At 35.6% G+C, this 15530-nt stretch overlaps 1 protein-coding gene across 5 annotated transcripts in view; it reads left to right on the top strand.

Moving 5' to 3' along the window:
• Positions 1-15530, top strand: part of CBLB (Cbl proto-oncogene B) — a 132655-nt gene that overhangs the window by 75136 nt on the left and 41989 nt on the right. For all 5 annotated transcript variants that reach the window (XM_074898645.1, XM_074898683.1, XM_074898674.1 and 2 more), the window contains exons 5-9: positions 3847-4003; positions 8033-8154; positions 10525-10662; positions 12211-12298; positions 14626-14757. In XM_074898645.1, the coding sequence (XP_074754746.1) occupies positions 3847-4003; positions 8033-8154; positions 10525-10662; positions 12211-12298; positions 14626-14757 (637 nt within the window). The remainder of the gene's footprint in view (positions 1-3846; positions 4004-8032; positions 8155-10524; positions 10663-12210; positions 12299-14625; positions 14758-15530) is intronic.

Here is a 15530-nt window from a genome sequence, read left to right as displayed (position 1 = left end):
GGAATGGGCTTGTTTCAACTCTAATGATGAGGAAAGGTAGTACAAAGACACTGCATGGATGAATCATTTCCTAAGAGTTTGGTACACAGACATTAGGTTTTCCTTGTAAGAGGTCCTCCATAACCTTTTTCTGCTGTATAAGGTGTGCATTTCTGTTTTCTTCATGTTTTTCTTTCCTTCTAAAATCATCTCTCTGAAGATTTTGAACTAATTGAAGGTTGTAATAAAGTAACACGTAGCACAGTAACAGTATGTACGTGTAATATCATCAGATATTTTTGTATTACTTCACTGTCTTTATTTTTTCCAAAAAAAAATATATTATAAAAAGAGAAACTGTTACAAAAGCCTAGGTGTATCTGTTCATAATGTGTGCATGTATAGTAGGGCCCTTAACTTTGGGCATTAAACACTTGAGGAAAGTACAGTCACTATGTAATACCATCCTCTCATGTGAGATACTCCCTAGAACATTGTCTCAGCTATAGTCATGTGCGTTCTACTGCAAGGAATAGCTTACGTAACTAAGATTAAATACCTGAAATACTGGACACTGCACTTCAACCTAATTCTGTAATGTTACCGGGATGTCAAATCACATCTTTCTGATGAGCTGTAGCAGAGCTGACTAACTCATCTCATCCTAGACGAGTGGCCACAGGTCAGCCTAATAGCATGAGGCATGTGCAGAATAGCTGCCAGCCTCTAGTGCAGGGTATCGTTAGGGCATGATGCAACAAATATTACAAGGACAAAGATCACTGAAAATACTTACAGGAGGAAACTTCTGTGGTTCAGGGGCTGAATGCTACAGTATGCAGTATTTAATTACAAACAGGACCCTACTTTTTCTTTCTATAAAGGCAGTATTTTTTTTCCTGTCTAAAAATGCACATATTTTTAAACAGCAATCTAAGCATGTTGTCAACTAGGACAGTCCCAATCTCAACCTTGGTTTCATTGGTCCTGTTCCCTTCCCCCTCCTACTGCCCCTGCCACCTCCCCAAACAAGTAAAATAACTCTTTAGATTTGAATACTGAAAAGGTGTTTTCAAAGGCTCTATATCCCCAAAGACACAAAAAGCAAGAGCAGTGAAATGTTAATTCAAACAGAAACTCAACTTGCCAGCCGTCTTTGAAAACCTCTCTCACCGCCTCATCAGGGTGGGAAGGGTTCTGTGTGACCCCCTTCCAGATCTCTGCCACAGGAGGCTGTTTCTTGCCATGCCTGAGAGGTCACCAGATGTCAGTGCTGTAGGAGCAGGAGGAGAGGGAGGGTCTTGCCAGAATCCTTCACCTTGCGAAGGCTCTGTAACACCCTTAGTTTGAGTGAATGTGGGCTGTCTGCAAGGTCTTAAAAGAAAGCAACAATTTGTGTATATAAACTGAGGAAAAATGATTCCTGACTGGAGCTGTTTCCAAAGTATTTAGGAATGATACCTGTATGACCTGTATAAAAGCAGCTGCTAAGAAACAGATGTTACCATGTTTCAAAAGCCGGTTCTCACCTTTATTTAAGAATACAGAAGATAAAAGACCTATTCCACAAAGCTGCAGAAAGAAATCTGCTGAATTTAGTGAATTTCAAATTGGGACCACCACTTTTTAGACACTTGTTCTTGGAGAAGTCTGACAAAGTAACATTAGATGTTATTTCATTAGCTAATTATTCATTTCCCAACATCTGGTTTCTGTCTTAGCCAAAGTACGAGCCAACAGAGCTCTAAAAACATATTCTCCTGAAAGATTTTTTTTTGTTTTCTCAGTTGTTGGTGAAGTTTTTGGGGTGCAGCGTGTTAGTGAATAGGTAGCAAAAGATCCTACTTATGTATTAATCTCATCTAATGAACATGTTTTTGTGAAACTGTGTCAGGTGAGGCATGAAAAAGCAGTTCTTAAGATATAGTTAGGCTATAATCTTTCCTGATAGATTCTCTATTGGTTTTTACTTTAGGGTTATTGTCTTAACCCTGTTTAAAAAACCAAAACAACAAACCAAACAAAACCCCCAAACAAACCCTACCTGCCCCTGCGACCCCCACCTTCCCCCTCCTCCAAAAACCAACCGGACACCAAAACCAAAACCTTCTTTCACCCCATTTCAGCATGATCCCAGTGCTGTAACCATTTAGGGTGGTGTACAAAGAGAATCAGAAAACATTGCAGAGTTACAGTTACAGGAACTAAATAAACAGTAGGCTCTTGAACTAAGACAACTTCTACACCACAAAAGCACTGACGTTTTCCAACTTCATTCTCTGAACTTTGTGCAATGTTTCATTCTCTCTTTACCATAATCAAAATTTGATGTGCATTTTTTCTTAAATGGCATCTGATGTGGTATCTCTCTTCAGCTCTTTGTGGTTTCCTGTTTTTCATACACAGATGAAAGTATCTGCTGAGATCTATTAAACTTCACATTGTATCATTTATTACTTTCTCAATTTAAGCCTTTAAGTAACAAGTAGATTTCTTTGCACATACGAATGTAGTAAATGCCTGATATGGTAGAAATACAGGAGTGTGTCTTCAGTGTTCTACTTCAGATTACTACTTGTTTTAGTTTAGCATAATTTCTGCATAATAATATCTATTATGCAGAACCAACTTAATACAGTTGGTCTTTTTTTTTTTTCCCCCATAGCACTGTACTATGAAGTAATACACATTTCTGCATAAGAAAATAGACAAAGCGGAGTAAAACATTTTGGCTCTTACAAAAATAAGGCAATATGAACTCATAAAAATTGCAAGAAATATTGATTTGTGAGGCCTGTATCTGTCCTTTTAGCAGTTATTAACAACAAATACTATGAATGTCTCAGATTTTAAGTCCTGAAAATAGCTACGTATTTGTTAATAGTTATATGTTGGTTATATTTTATTAATTAAAATATTTTCAAGATATTCTATAATCTGCTCTCAATGTGAGGCAGAACTTAGTTTAAGAGAAGGTGTTACGGCTTTGCAAACTTTGGATTTGACCCTAGTGACATGAGAAGAATTTCTATTATTGAAAAATTTCTCATATTTTTGAGAGTGATAAAAGGGAGCACTTCCAAGTGATCAGCCTCACGTCAGATTTAAATACAAGTGCTTGGCTGGCAAAATAACTCTTATCTCTGATATCTCTAACTATGCAAATAGAAACTGAATTTGACAAAACACTGCTTTGTATTAGAGAGGATAATTTTAATTTCCTTCTATTTCAATTTCTCACCTTTTGCCACATTCACTACTGTCTGAAAATATTCCCCATCTGCAAGAATGTGTGAAGGTGAAAATCTGAGATGTGTCTTCTAATATTCATGAACCTGTCCTGGGCTATGACAGGCCTTGGACCAGTATCAGTGGTATCTAGTTGATTGCTATCATGTTACCTGACCAGTGTTTATGAGCTTTAGCTATAAAAAATGTCATCACAGTTGATACTAAATCGATGCTTATCATTCTGAGAAGAGAAGGTGTGAAGAAGGGAGTTCTTTACCAGGCACAGAGCTCTGGTCCTTTATCTTTGAGAGGGTGTGAGGTTGGTTGCTACACCTGCTTGGTAGGATATTTCAGTTTCTGTGAGGTTCTTTTTGTTGTCCTTTTAAGAAAGCTTGAATATTTCTTGTTGTAAAATAGTACACTTTGTACTAAAAAAAGTACACTTTGTTTGGCAGTGTTTAAAGGAAGGAAAACTGTTCTTTCATTTGCTTAGGCTGCTTTCAGAAAACTTTTTTTTTTGTCTGTAGAGAAACCAAAGTGATGTTCCGCTTCTTCTAATAGTCTCTTTTAATAGTCTAGTTTTGATGTATTAAATACATGGTTTTATTAAATTTATTATTCCCACCCCTCTCACAGAACTATAGTGCCATGGAAAGTGTTCAGGCAGTGCCTTCATGAAGTTCATCAGATAAGCTCTGGTTTGGAAGCAATGGCTCTTAAATCTACTATTGACTTGACCTGCAATGACTACATTTCAATTTTTGAATTTGATATCTTCACTAGATTATTTCAGGTAAGATTTGAAAATTTTCGATACTTATATGAGAAGCCCTGAGGCAAGTACCTATGGATCAAGGAGGTGGATTTTTTTGAAAAACTGAAATAATTGAGACACTAGAATTCAGAAATAAATGTTAGTCCTTCAGAGGTGTTTGGAACATCAACACCTACGTCTGAAAAACTGAAAATATCTGTCAACACTTGCTTCATTTCTACACATATTTAGTGTGATTACAATATCTTTGTGTTTGATGCTTACTTATTTTTCACTATTCTTTAAACGCATTCCTAGAAACTCAGACCTTCAGGTACTTTTCTGTTTTCACTGTGCTTTTATATCTGTAGTTATATAAAGTGTTTCTACAAACACATAAGGAAAGTTGCATATAACTTTTTTTTAGGCTAAATGTAGGCCTAACTCTTATGAACATATTTTTGCCATTAATGCTCTGCTGTTTATTTATAGTAGGGGACTATCTTTGGGAATAGCATTAATTATATTATTGCTAATAGGTAATGTTTATCTGAAAGAAGCTTGTATGAATGTTATGTGCCTCTGTTAACCTTGTATCCCTTCTACAGAATGTACTTGAAGTATTTTAGTCAATATAGAAGGCTGTGATGGTTTGCATTCATGTTAGTTTGTATTGATTCTGAATTTGTCATTCTAGATATTTCTTTTGTATATAGCAATCTTTGAGGTATGCAACCATTTATTTGATAATTTCTTTACCCATACAGTGATAAACTAGTGCACGGCCTCAAGTTGCATTGGGTATTAGAAAAAATTTCTTCACAGAAAGAGTTATCAAGCGCTTAGGGACAAGGTTTATTGGGGGACTTGGCAGTGTTAGGTTAACGTTTGGGCTCAATGATCTTAAAGGTCTTTTCCAAGCTTAATGGTTCTATGATTCTATTATTATTCTTTAGTCTGTTGGAGATAAATTCAGAATACTAATTTTACGTCAAAACCTGGGCCATATATTTGTTCAGTCTTCCATGTTTTTATGTGATAATCTCCTTGGTTTTGCTGTTATGTGAAAGGGTGCCGTTGTGAAGTAGATATTAAGATTTGGCCAGAGGTGGTTAATGGTTTTAGTTTACAGAGTTTTGATTTTGATCATCTCTTCTCAACTCTGAGTCAAAACTGTATCAAAGTTGAAAATGTTATGGAGTAAGTAATCTCTCTGTTTAATTTAACCACAAACATTGGTCACTTATTAAAATGCACACAGGTTATGCAGGTTTGAACAAAACTTTGGGGGTTGTCTTTGATGAAATAATAAACTGGAGAATACAGATCATTGTACTTTATGCTGATTTAGCAAAATCCCCCTAAGCCTAGCCCTTTATGTGGAGTGTGATATGATCAAGCATTCCTGTCTGAACGTTGCAGCCCTAGGATCAGTTTCTACTTTGTCAAAGTTTCTTCCTTTTATTAAGTATTTCGCAAACTAATACGGTGTTCAGGTTGGTAATAAAGTTGAAATCTTGATCTCGGACTTGACTGCAAAATGTCTGAGGCCCATTATCGGCAACATCATCACTATGAAATGTATTTAAGGTTCCTTTCTGTAAGATTTCTTTCTCGTAAGCATTCTGCTTATGAATAACAACAGAGTTTGAGGGGGTTTTGTTTTAATTTGTACATCAAATATAAAATTAAGTGAGAAGTCAGTGATCTAAGAAGTAACAGCTTGTTCTGATCCTATGTGGGTCTGATAGATTGCATTAAACTTCAGGACAGAAGCTTCAAGTGATCAGATTTATTTGCCTTGTTCTGTAAACTGATGCATATCTGTTTGCATTGAGGTTTCTGTGAGGCCATCGTTGGTTTGATTCATTACTATGCCTTGTGCTAGAAAAAGGGGATCAGCGGTGCTGATACATGTAAGGAGAGGAGACTAGTTAGGATTAACTTTTAACAAAGAAGCAGTGAGAATTTTTGTCAAACAGATTACCAATTGGTGCAATAGCTGCATAACTGTTGAAGTGAACTTGCACTGAACTTGGTCTGAGAACCTCTCCCAGAGGTTACATTTTACTTCTCTAGTTTTTAAACAGCTTCTGTAACTATGTGTGCATACACCCACGAAGAGAAAATCCCAATTGCGTAAGTAATCAAAATACTGTTTTGCCAGCTGTGGGTTGTGTTACAGAAAAGCTACATTTATAATGATGCTTGTTCACAGAAGAAGGGAAGACTGCTTTTTATAGAGATCCTGTAAAAGTGAAGTTGCTCCCCCTGCCTCCCCACTGTATGCATGCACAGCTTTAAGTGCTTGTGTTCTCTGACCAGAGACAAAGTTAGCACGGCGGAATACGTAGATGCTTTGAAGCAAAGGAACTTCATTCTGTCACTTAACATGTTCATTTAAGTTGTCCTTTTTTGTAAAAATATTTCCATAGAAGAGAAAGTGTACAAATCTTATCCCATTTAACATTTCTCTGTGTGTGCACAAGGAAAACTATGAATTCTTGCCCTCTGATTTTTCGGTTGTACTGTCACATCATCTTTTAGGTATAGCAGTAGTGTGATCTTCTGTACAGAGTCCAAGCATTTGAGAAAGATACAGTCTACTGTCAACTTAGAAGCTTGATGGTTGTGATTCACCAAGGAATCTGCATGCTACTTAAATTTTTTTTTTTTTTAATAATGTCCTGTAGCAAGCCTTTACATCACCACGGTCCAACGAAACATTGAAGTACTGAGTGTTTGATCACCCTTTTTCATATACATGAATGCACTTGAGTAACACAATAGGAGAAAGTATGTTCTGGTTTTGTGAAGGAATTGTCTGTTGGTGTGGTGAAAGGGGAAGAGTCAACTCTCGTTTTTTCTCTAGTTAGGGCAACTAAAATTTTTCCTGTGATCCTGGTAAGACCCATCTTTGGTAAGAGGGCAGAGAGAAGCTAGCAAGATGCAGTGTTACATCTAGGATTGTGATTTTTTTTCTCCTTTCTTTTGTACAAATTTGAACACTTGAGGCATCTTCTGGCCTCTGTGCTGAAAGCTTACTGTTCTATTTCATGTGTCTGATTTGGAGGTATTAATTTTAAAATAAAACAGGTGTTCATTCATGTTTAAGTAGTGGTTAGGGTTCGCCTGGGAAAAATATATCATAATCTCAAGCAGAACTGTTAGGATACTCTGCTCAAGTGTATCATACAGGTGTTTTATCTTTGCCTTATTAACCCGTAGAAATCTTTTTAAAGGGAATTTGTAGGACATGCAAGAACACAAGCCTCTTCTGTTGTGTTGCTTATATTCATCTGCCTTGATCTTTAGACAAATACATAAAAAAAAAATCTCCAAACCATTCAGAGGCAGTTTCTTGTCTCTCCAAGTGCTAGCAATGAACACAATATATTTGTATTAATCCACTACTTAAAAATCATCATTTACAGTAAATCATTGTTTGGTATTCTTTGAAGTGCTAACATATCAGGCATGTTTCACTGAGTTTTCTGAAGCCTTTGTTATTCAGGTCAACAAAGACTGTGATGAAGTGCTGTCAATATTTGTTTTGTTTTCGGTCTGTAATACCATTATGTTAACGGAAGAAATCAAGAAGTAGAGAATAAGAAAAGGAATGGCAGCTCAATTTAGTGGCTTTATTAAGCTTCACTTGTTAGTGTTACTTATCATTAACTATGAAAGTGCCTCAGGACCTTTCAAGAATAGGCTTAATTGTGTTTTTATTAAACCACCATGGAGCCATACTGTCCAGGCTCTAACTAAACATGATGTTTAATATTTTATATTGCTACAAACAGGAGATCTCTTAAATTCAAAGTCTTCAAAATCTTTATCCAAAATCTTACACTTGATGTTCTTGGAATAATTCTTTTGAAGGAACCTTTATAGCAAAGCTGGGTATATAGGACTGTCTACTATTTAGACCTTAACCAAAAGGGCATGTTTTTCAGCTGAAGCTAAAACATTCTAGGTGTCTCTGACAAACTGACTTTCGAGTTTTATTAGAAATACACAACTACCTGGCTGCATCTGTTTAGTTGTTTGTCGTCTTTTTTTTTTTAGCCATGGGGTTCAATCTTAAGGAATTGGAACTTCTTAGCTGTGACGCATCCTGGATATATGGCATTCCTGACTTACGATGAAGTGAAAGCGAGGTTGCAAAAATACAGCACTAAACCTGGGAGGTGAGAAGTTTAGCTGATTATTGCTTCCCAAATAAACTTGCTGTCTCAGAAGCTACATAATTATTGTAGGTTCATACTCCTGTATTGCATGATACTTAAACTCACTGCAATATTGAAGGAGTGAGGTTTTGGCTATTTTTTTGTAACAGAGTGAATCAGAGCAGCAGGGGGTTTTTTTATATACTTGTGATTTTATTAGTATCAAAGTGTATTTTTAAAAAGGTTTATTACTAAAACTCAAAACTCCACATTAAAAAAATGATGATCTTTTAGATTTTAAAACATAGGAGTTTAGTAGCTGTGATCTGTTTTTCATGCCACAATTCTTCTACAGCTATGAAGAAAAAAAATACTGTAATAGCACATGAAAGTCTAAATGAGTACAAATAAATAGAAAAAAAATTGAAATTACATTGCTTTTCCTTTCTGAATTAGGTACAACAAGCAATGCATTCTTGAAAAGCATATTTGAAAATAAAATTAGCTTTTCAACATTTGTGTTGAATTGTTGCTTAATAGTAAAAATCATCTTAACGTCTTTCATGGTAGCACACAAATTATTAATTTAATCAGTGCTTATGCATTCCTTTATATTCTTTTTTTTTTTTTTCTTTGACAGAAATGATTCTGTATCACAAATTCTGCACCTGGAAAAGTAATCTGTCATATTAAATATCATGACGTGTGGAGTTTTAAATTAATTTCTGTATGGTGCTATACATATTGAATTATTCAAACTGAAGTTTTACCATTTATGCCACTTCTGTTGTCCTATTTTTTCTTCACTCAAATCGGAGAAACAAAAATTCATTAATGGATTTAATTCTATATAGTTAACTCTTATTTTGCTAGCTTTTCCTTTCAGTTATGAAGCTTTTTCCTTAATGTCTTGTTGTCTAACTTTGCTGCAAGATCACATGTATGCATAGTTAAAAGTGCATCATTTGCAACTTTTTAGTCTAGCAACGGTTCTACCCATATTCTGTACTTGGTTTCTTTTGATTTTTAGCAAGCACTATAGTGTATCTTGTTAAGTTACATGACTGGTCAAGTGCATATATACATGAATCTTGTGGTTCCAGTATAATGACATTGATTTTTAACTTTACACTCGTGAACATTACTACGGAAATCAGATAACTATGTTGATTTTGAGAGTGGTTGCTATACTTAGTATTGTCTCTGTTATTGATTCTGATTCTGTGATTATAAAAGAGGAGCAATGGAGAATTATCTGAAGTTGCATTTATGTTCCTTGTAAATAGAGATAGTTTTAAGATAACTTCCTATTGCATATCAGAAAATTACTTTCTGAATTGCTTAGGTGAAATGCTGGAGTGTGAAAGAGGAGATATGAAGTGAAATTGCTGCTTTAATCTGCCTAAAATGTCCTGGAAATTGCAAGATTCTGTTCAAATAAATAGTTCCTACTTCAATATAATGTTGGCCCTATTGAAGGTTGTAAGAGCTATGACAAACTTCAGGGAGGCTAATATTTCTCATTTTAAATAGTTTGGAAGGAAATAAAATATTGATGTATAATTAAGAAAAGCTGCTCTATAATATTACAAAATTGAGTTTATGTTATTTCACTGTGGGATGCTTTTCTGAAATGAGGATTTTGCGTATGAGATGGTGTCTGACATGAAAAGGGCTAAAATTTTTAGTAAAAAGAACTAAACATGCCTGATACTATTGCCTGTAATCTTCCTTTCCCTCCTACTGTGCTCTCTCTCTGCATTATGTATACTCCCAGCTATCACCTGTAACACACAAGTATTTAAATTTAAGTCCTCTTGGGTTGGTGTTATGTGGTATTTTCTGAAGTAGAAGTGGTATTTCTTCTGTCCTGCTCACCACCTCTGGTGCACACAGAATTAACATTGCTAGTAGAGCAGTTTTTATTATTCATTGTCCTCATTTCTGTTGCGTCTAAAGATGTTTTATACCTCCCCTTCCATTCGTTCAGGTTATTGGCCTGTGTATGCACAAAAGATACATGTTGTAGCTATGGAAACTTGATAATATAATACACTGTTCTTGAAAAGGTTTATGGGCATGTCTAAATGTACGTAGTAAGACTACTCACAGTGAATGTGCAGCTTTCACTTTGAGAGCTGAAAATCAAGCAAATGAGAAGTTGGGAGTAGGGTGCTACCATTACCTTATTTCTGCCCATGGGCAGCTGAAAGTGTAAAACATCAAGGTTTGTTTAAGGTATTAGAAAAAACACATGACAGAACTGGGTATCTGATCCAAATCTTCAGAGACCCAGTTCAGTGTCTTAACCAGAGGCCATCCTTACTCTCTTCACTTGTTTTGCTGAACTGTGATTAACACTGACTTTTTATTCATCCTGTTTTTATCAAGCTACATTTTCAGGCTGAGTTGCACTCGCTTGGGACAGTGGGCCATTGGATATGTGACTGGTGATGGGAACATACTGCAGACGATACCTCACAATAAGCCTCTGTTTCAAGCTTTGATTGATGGCAGCCGGGAAGGATTGTAAGTACAAATTCCTGTAGTTACTATAGGTATGAAATCTGGATTTCTTTTTTTTTGTTCTTTTGATGCTTATATCTTATTAGAGATCTTTAAAACAGAGAATCTAGATACAGTGTTTAGCATTCCTTTGGAGTTTAAGGACCATCCCTTTTATTCATTTGAAAAACACTTGTTTCCAGGTAATTCCATTAACCAAAGTTAACCAGAACCATATCTCGTAGCATATAAATTCCAGGAGAAAATAAAATCAGGCAGCTGTCGCATTGATTCCTCCCCCTGCCCCAATAAGAGTCCCACATGCACTTAAGCTTATTGAACAGTTACTGCTGCCAGTTACTCATGTGTCTAACTCTGGACAATGATTTGAAAGCTATGTAATTGCTTTTTTATATATTGTGCAGCCAAAACAGTTTCCAGGTTCTAATAGTTTATTGAAAAGATTTATAATTATAAGAGAATCTAAGTTTATAGGGAGAAGTAATACATTTTTACTAGGTTGGCTAAAGTAACAGACAAGTTTTTTTGTGTCAGTCTTTTCACTGGGATATATCCACATGATCATAATGAAAAAAAAAAAAAACAAACAAAAACCAAAACAACAGCAAACAATACCTGGGACAATTGACCAATCCTCAAAAAAACCTTGAGAAACCCGTTACAATCTTGCCATTTTTCTCAGTCCTGCACAGTCCAGTTACTTTTTTCCCAGGTATAATGCTTTAATTCCTGTAATAAAAAACACAGTTATAATGATAATGTTTCTACTAGAAACTCAGAGCAAACAAAAACTAGAGCTGAAAATGTTTAATGCAGAGTATAGTTTTTGTACCCTATGTAAATATAACTTTCTCAGTGTGACTTAACAACACAACTTCCAAGAAACTGTTTGCAAGTTAGAGGTAACGTAGATGTCAATATAGAACAACTTTGGGTCTCTGTAATATCGTTTAACCTATTACTAATTTTCCACAGGATTTTGAAATGCCTTCATTTGTTCTTGCTTAAAGTCCAGTCTGCATCTTGGATTCTCAGTGTAGATTCGTGTCATAATATACACAGATACACACTTATATTCTGACATATATATATATATAAAACACTTTATATATCATAATGCACACAGTTAAACACAAATGTGCACTACCTTCTATTCTGCTCCATTAGTTGAAATAGTCTGTTGAGTCACCAAGCATGATGCTTGCAGTGGAGAGATCAGTAGACACATATGCAAGTGTAAGTTCACTGTGAAATGAAGATCTAAAGTAATACTCTGTTGAGCTACACTCAGAAAGTTACCTGCAGATCAAGGCCCACATGCATTCTGGTGGTAGCTGTGCATGTGATGTCAAAAACTTTCCTGTGCTTTTATGGACAGACTTGAGCATGTACCCGGTTGCTCCCAAAAGATAAGAAAGATGGCTGAGGAAAGATGATGCATTTTAGTTAGTCTACTGTAATTTATTGTGCCCCCTTGAAATTTCATAGGTATTATTTAGCTAATAAAACTAAAGAGATATGCATATTTATAACAGTCTTCTTGTGATGCAGCTATCTGTTCCCAGATGGACGAAGTTATAATCCTGATTTGACAGGATTATGTGAACCCACACCACATGATCACATAAAAGTCACACAGGTATGTTCAGAGTTTGTCAGTTATTTTGTAATCTTCCCTTACTATCTCATCTAGCAGTGATAATAAGCTTTTATTAAAAAGTGAGAAATATATTTATAATAGTGAAAATATGTTGTTGATAGAAGGGCTTAGATGAAGAACAGGATAACAGTCCTTTAAACTCTAGAGCCGATAGGGACATAGACGACATGTCTTGAAAAGTTTTGTTTATTCTAAAACCTCTTCGAAGTGAGAAATGTGTCAACGGTTATTAAAGATTTTTCTGATCTTTATGTTACAGGTTTATGTAGCTTGGTGTTTCCTTGCTAATAGCAGATGGGATTACAGAAATAAAATCAAGATCAAAATATAGTTTGGAAGCCTGAATAGGAATGGTACATTTTGTTGACAGGTTCAGAAGGAAAAGTACAGTTCATATATCACAAAGATACCGGTTCCAGGGTGTCTTTCCTTTCTTCTTTGTCTGTTGTGCAAATTAAAAGAGAGATCAGGGAAAAGCAACAGAAATTATTAAGTGCCTAAAGGGAGAAAGAGAAAATTTCTTTTCAGAGAAAATTAGAAAATTTAGATGTGTTTGTAGTCTTGTTAAGTGATGATTAAACTAATATGCAGATGCTTAATACTCAAGTAATAGGAAGTAGCCATCACAAATGCTTGATTAAAAATGGTGCTGAAATTAACATTAGAAGTTTAAGGTATACTGTGTAGAGGATTTTTCGTTACTAAAGCATGTGGAAGACTTAAAGATACGTTCAGGGAAAGACATCAGAGTAGATACAAGCCATAGTGTTTCAGATTGTCTTCCATTTCTTCAGAGCAGATTGCATGACTTGCTGAATCTTCTGTAATTCTGAGCACCAAGTGCATTCCACCTCTAGAAATATTTTAGAAAAGAAGTAGTCATTACTGTCTATGGTATTATCAGGAATATCATTGTGAAGATGCACATTTCGTAAGAGAATCACTGAAATAATTACCTGGAGAAAGCCTGAGTACTTTGACTTTTCTGACTTCCCTCATTTCCTTCCAGTGTTAAAATAGTACCGAAAGAGTAATGCAAAAATATCAGATATTTGTGTTGCACAGAACGATTTTCTAGCCCTGTATCTCTGTTTTTCCTCAAGGAAAGGAAAAGCAGCTTAGACATTCTCAGTGATTACCTTGTTCCTCACAAGACAGTCATGTTGTATTTTGAATTCACTGAATGAATCCAGTTGCTTCTGAACTTGTAGTTATGAGGACACCATTATTTAATTCTGATGGTAATTCAACAGAGTCTGAACTATGTGAATGCTGCCTTAAATGATATTTAATTGCAGTAGTTTAAAGCTGTCACTAGAGCTGTTTAAACTATGAAAAGATGGTATAAATGTGGCTGCAGGGCTAGATTGATCCAGATGGGTTCTTTGCAAGAGCTCCACCGTAAGCATCTTTGGTATATACTGACTACAGCTCCAGATATGAGTGTTCTCCCTTATTTTTTCCTCTTTTTCTTAGCCTCATCTCCCTTCCCTTTACTCAGCAGTAGCTGCTTATTTTCTTGTGAACTGTATTCTCCTTATTTTAACCTTTCAAAACTTGTTTTTTCAAGACTAAGAAAGCTTTATTTCTATGCTGATGAATTTTTGCCAGTTCCCCGACAATATCTAATTCTAGAAAACTGTTCAGGACTCAAATTTTATCTATTATTTATTCCTCCTGAAGGTGTTCTTATACCTTCCTGTCAGTCTTGTAAGGATACAAAGTACTGAATGATCTGTTGCATGACTGTTGCCATGTTATCCTGGGGAGTACTCTTGCCATACTTCCTTCGCAAGGGTTGTTTAGTTTAGTTAACCATACTACATACTTGTTGTATGTAGAAAGCCCTCTTGCTTGTCAGTTTTTCAATCCAAAAACTTTCATTAGTCCTGAACTCATACCTATAAAAGGAAGCCCCAATTTTATTTACATTTATCACTTAATTTCTCATTTACAACTATGTATTCATTATCTTCCTCTCAGCTGCAACCAGGAAGCAGTATATATGCCTTGCATAGCAGTTAGGTTTTCTACAGACTTCTTATGTCTAATAGGCACAGATAATTTAAACTTTTTTTGTAGCATCTATTGTAGTATATCATAGGTTTGAAGAAGTGAAAAAGTAAGCTGTTTCAGTAACCTTAGTGTGGCTTTTAAATAGATCAGTAGCAGTAGTCTCCTTGACTAATAACTAAAGTGGTTTGGAAAACAGGATACTCAGAGAAATGTTTGTCACTAATGGTGCTTAAGTATAGTCTTTGTGAATAAATCGCAATAAATAATCACTTGACTTTCTTTTGTTACAGGAGCAGTATGAATTGTACTGTGAAATGGGTTCCACTTTTCAGCTGTGTAAAATCTGTGCAGAGAATGATAAGGATGTGAAGATAGAGCCTTGTGGACACCTGATGTGCACTTCTTGTCTTACAGCATGGCAGGTACTGTCATAGTTCAGTTAGTGGAAAAGAGGATGGATTTCTGTTAAATCCCTGTTTTTAGTGTGGGTATATGTTTACTTTTCCAGGTATTCAGTAAGAAGGTTCAAGAACATATATATTTAAGATTATAAGCTTTTTCATTTAGTGGACCAAAATCTGTGAAAAATAAAAGTTCCAGGAGTCATTAAAATCTAGTTTTGTAGGCTTGCCAAGGCCATCTGCTGAATGCTGCTAAGTGGAAACTATTTCCTTAGCGTAGTATCTACTCAGACAGTGAAAGCTGGGCATTTGGTGCCAATTCAGCCGCCCAGGTCACTTCATGATATATTCAAAAGGCATGAAGAGGACAGGTAGCAGCTGAGAGTGGATAACTGACTGTGTTTTATAAGGAGATAGTATGTCTTTTGTGATAGAAGGATTCAGTCAGTACTATGTCATGTAATGGCCTGTAGAAAAATAAGCTTAGGATTCTTGTGTTTCATGTTAATAATATATAAAGCACTAAACCACCTAGCTTTAGATGGTTCTTGGGGTAAGATATTGAATGGAGGGGACACTGATCTCTCAAAGTAATTTACTGAATATTGCAAAAAACACAGAGCCTTGCTGGTCATACAGGTCGTTGTGTTTTGTCCATCTTGTTCATGAACATAACAATCTGTGGGAAAAGGGAGGACTGGTACCTTAGTTCAGTGTAGGTAACAAGCATTTGACTTTAAAATTAAAATCAAAAGCAGAAGTCATTCCTCTTTACAATTTCAGACTTTCTCCTA

This window comes from Athene noctua, chromosome 1 (genome assembly GCF_965140245.1).
Source record: "Athene noctua chromosome 1, bAthNoc1.hap1.1, whole genome shotgun sequence".
In the NCBI taxonomy this organism is placed as follows: domain Eukaryota; kingdom Metazoa; phylum Chordata; class Aves; order Strigiformes; family Strigidae; genus Athene; species Athene noctua.
Note: the sequence above shows the minus strand (reverse complement) of the source record. Positions and strands in the feature narration are given on the sequence as shown.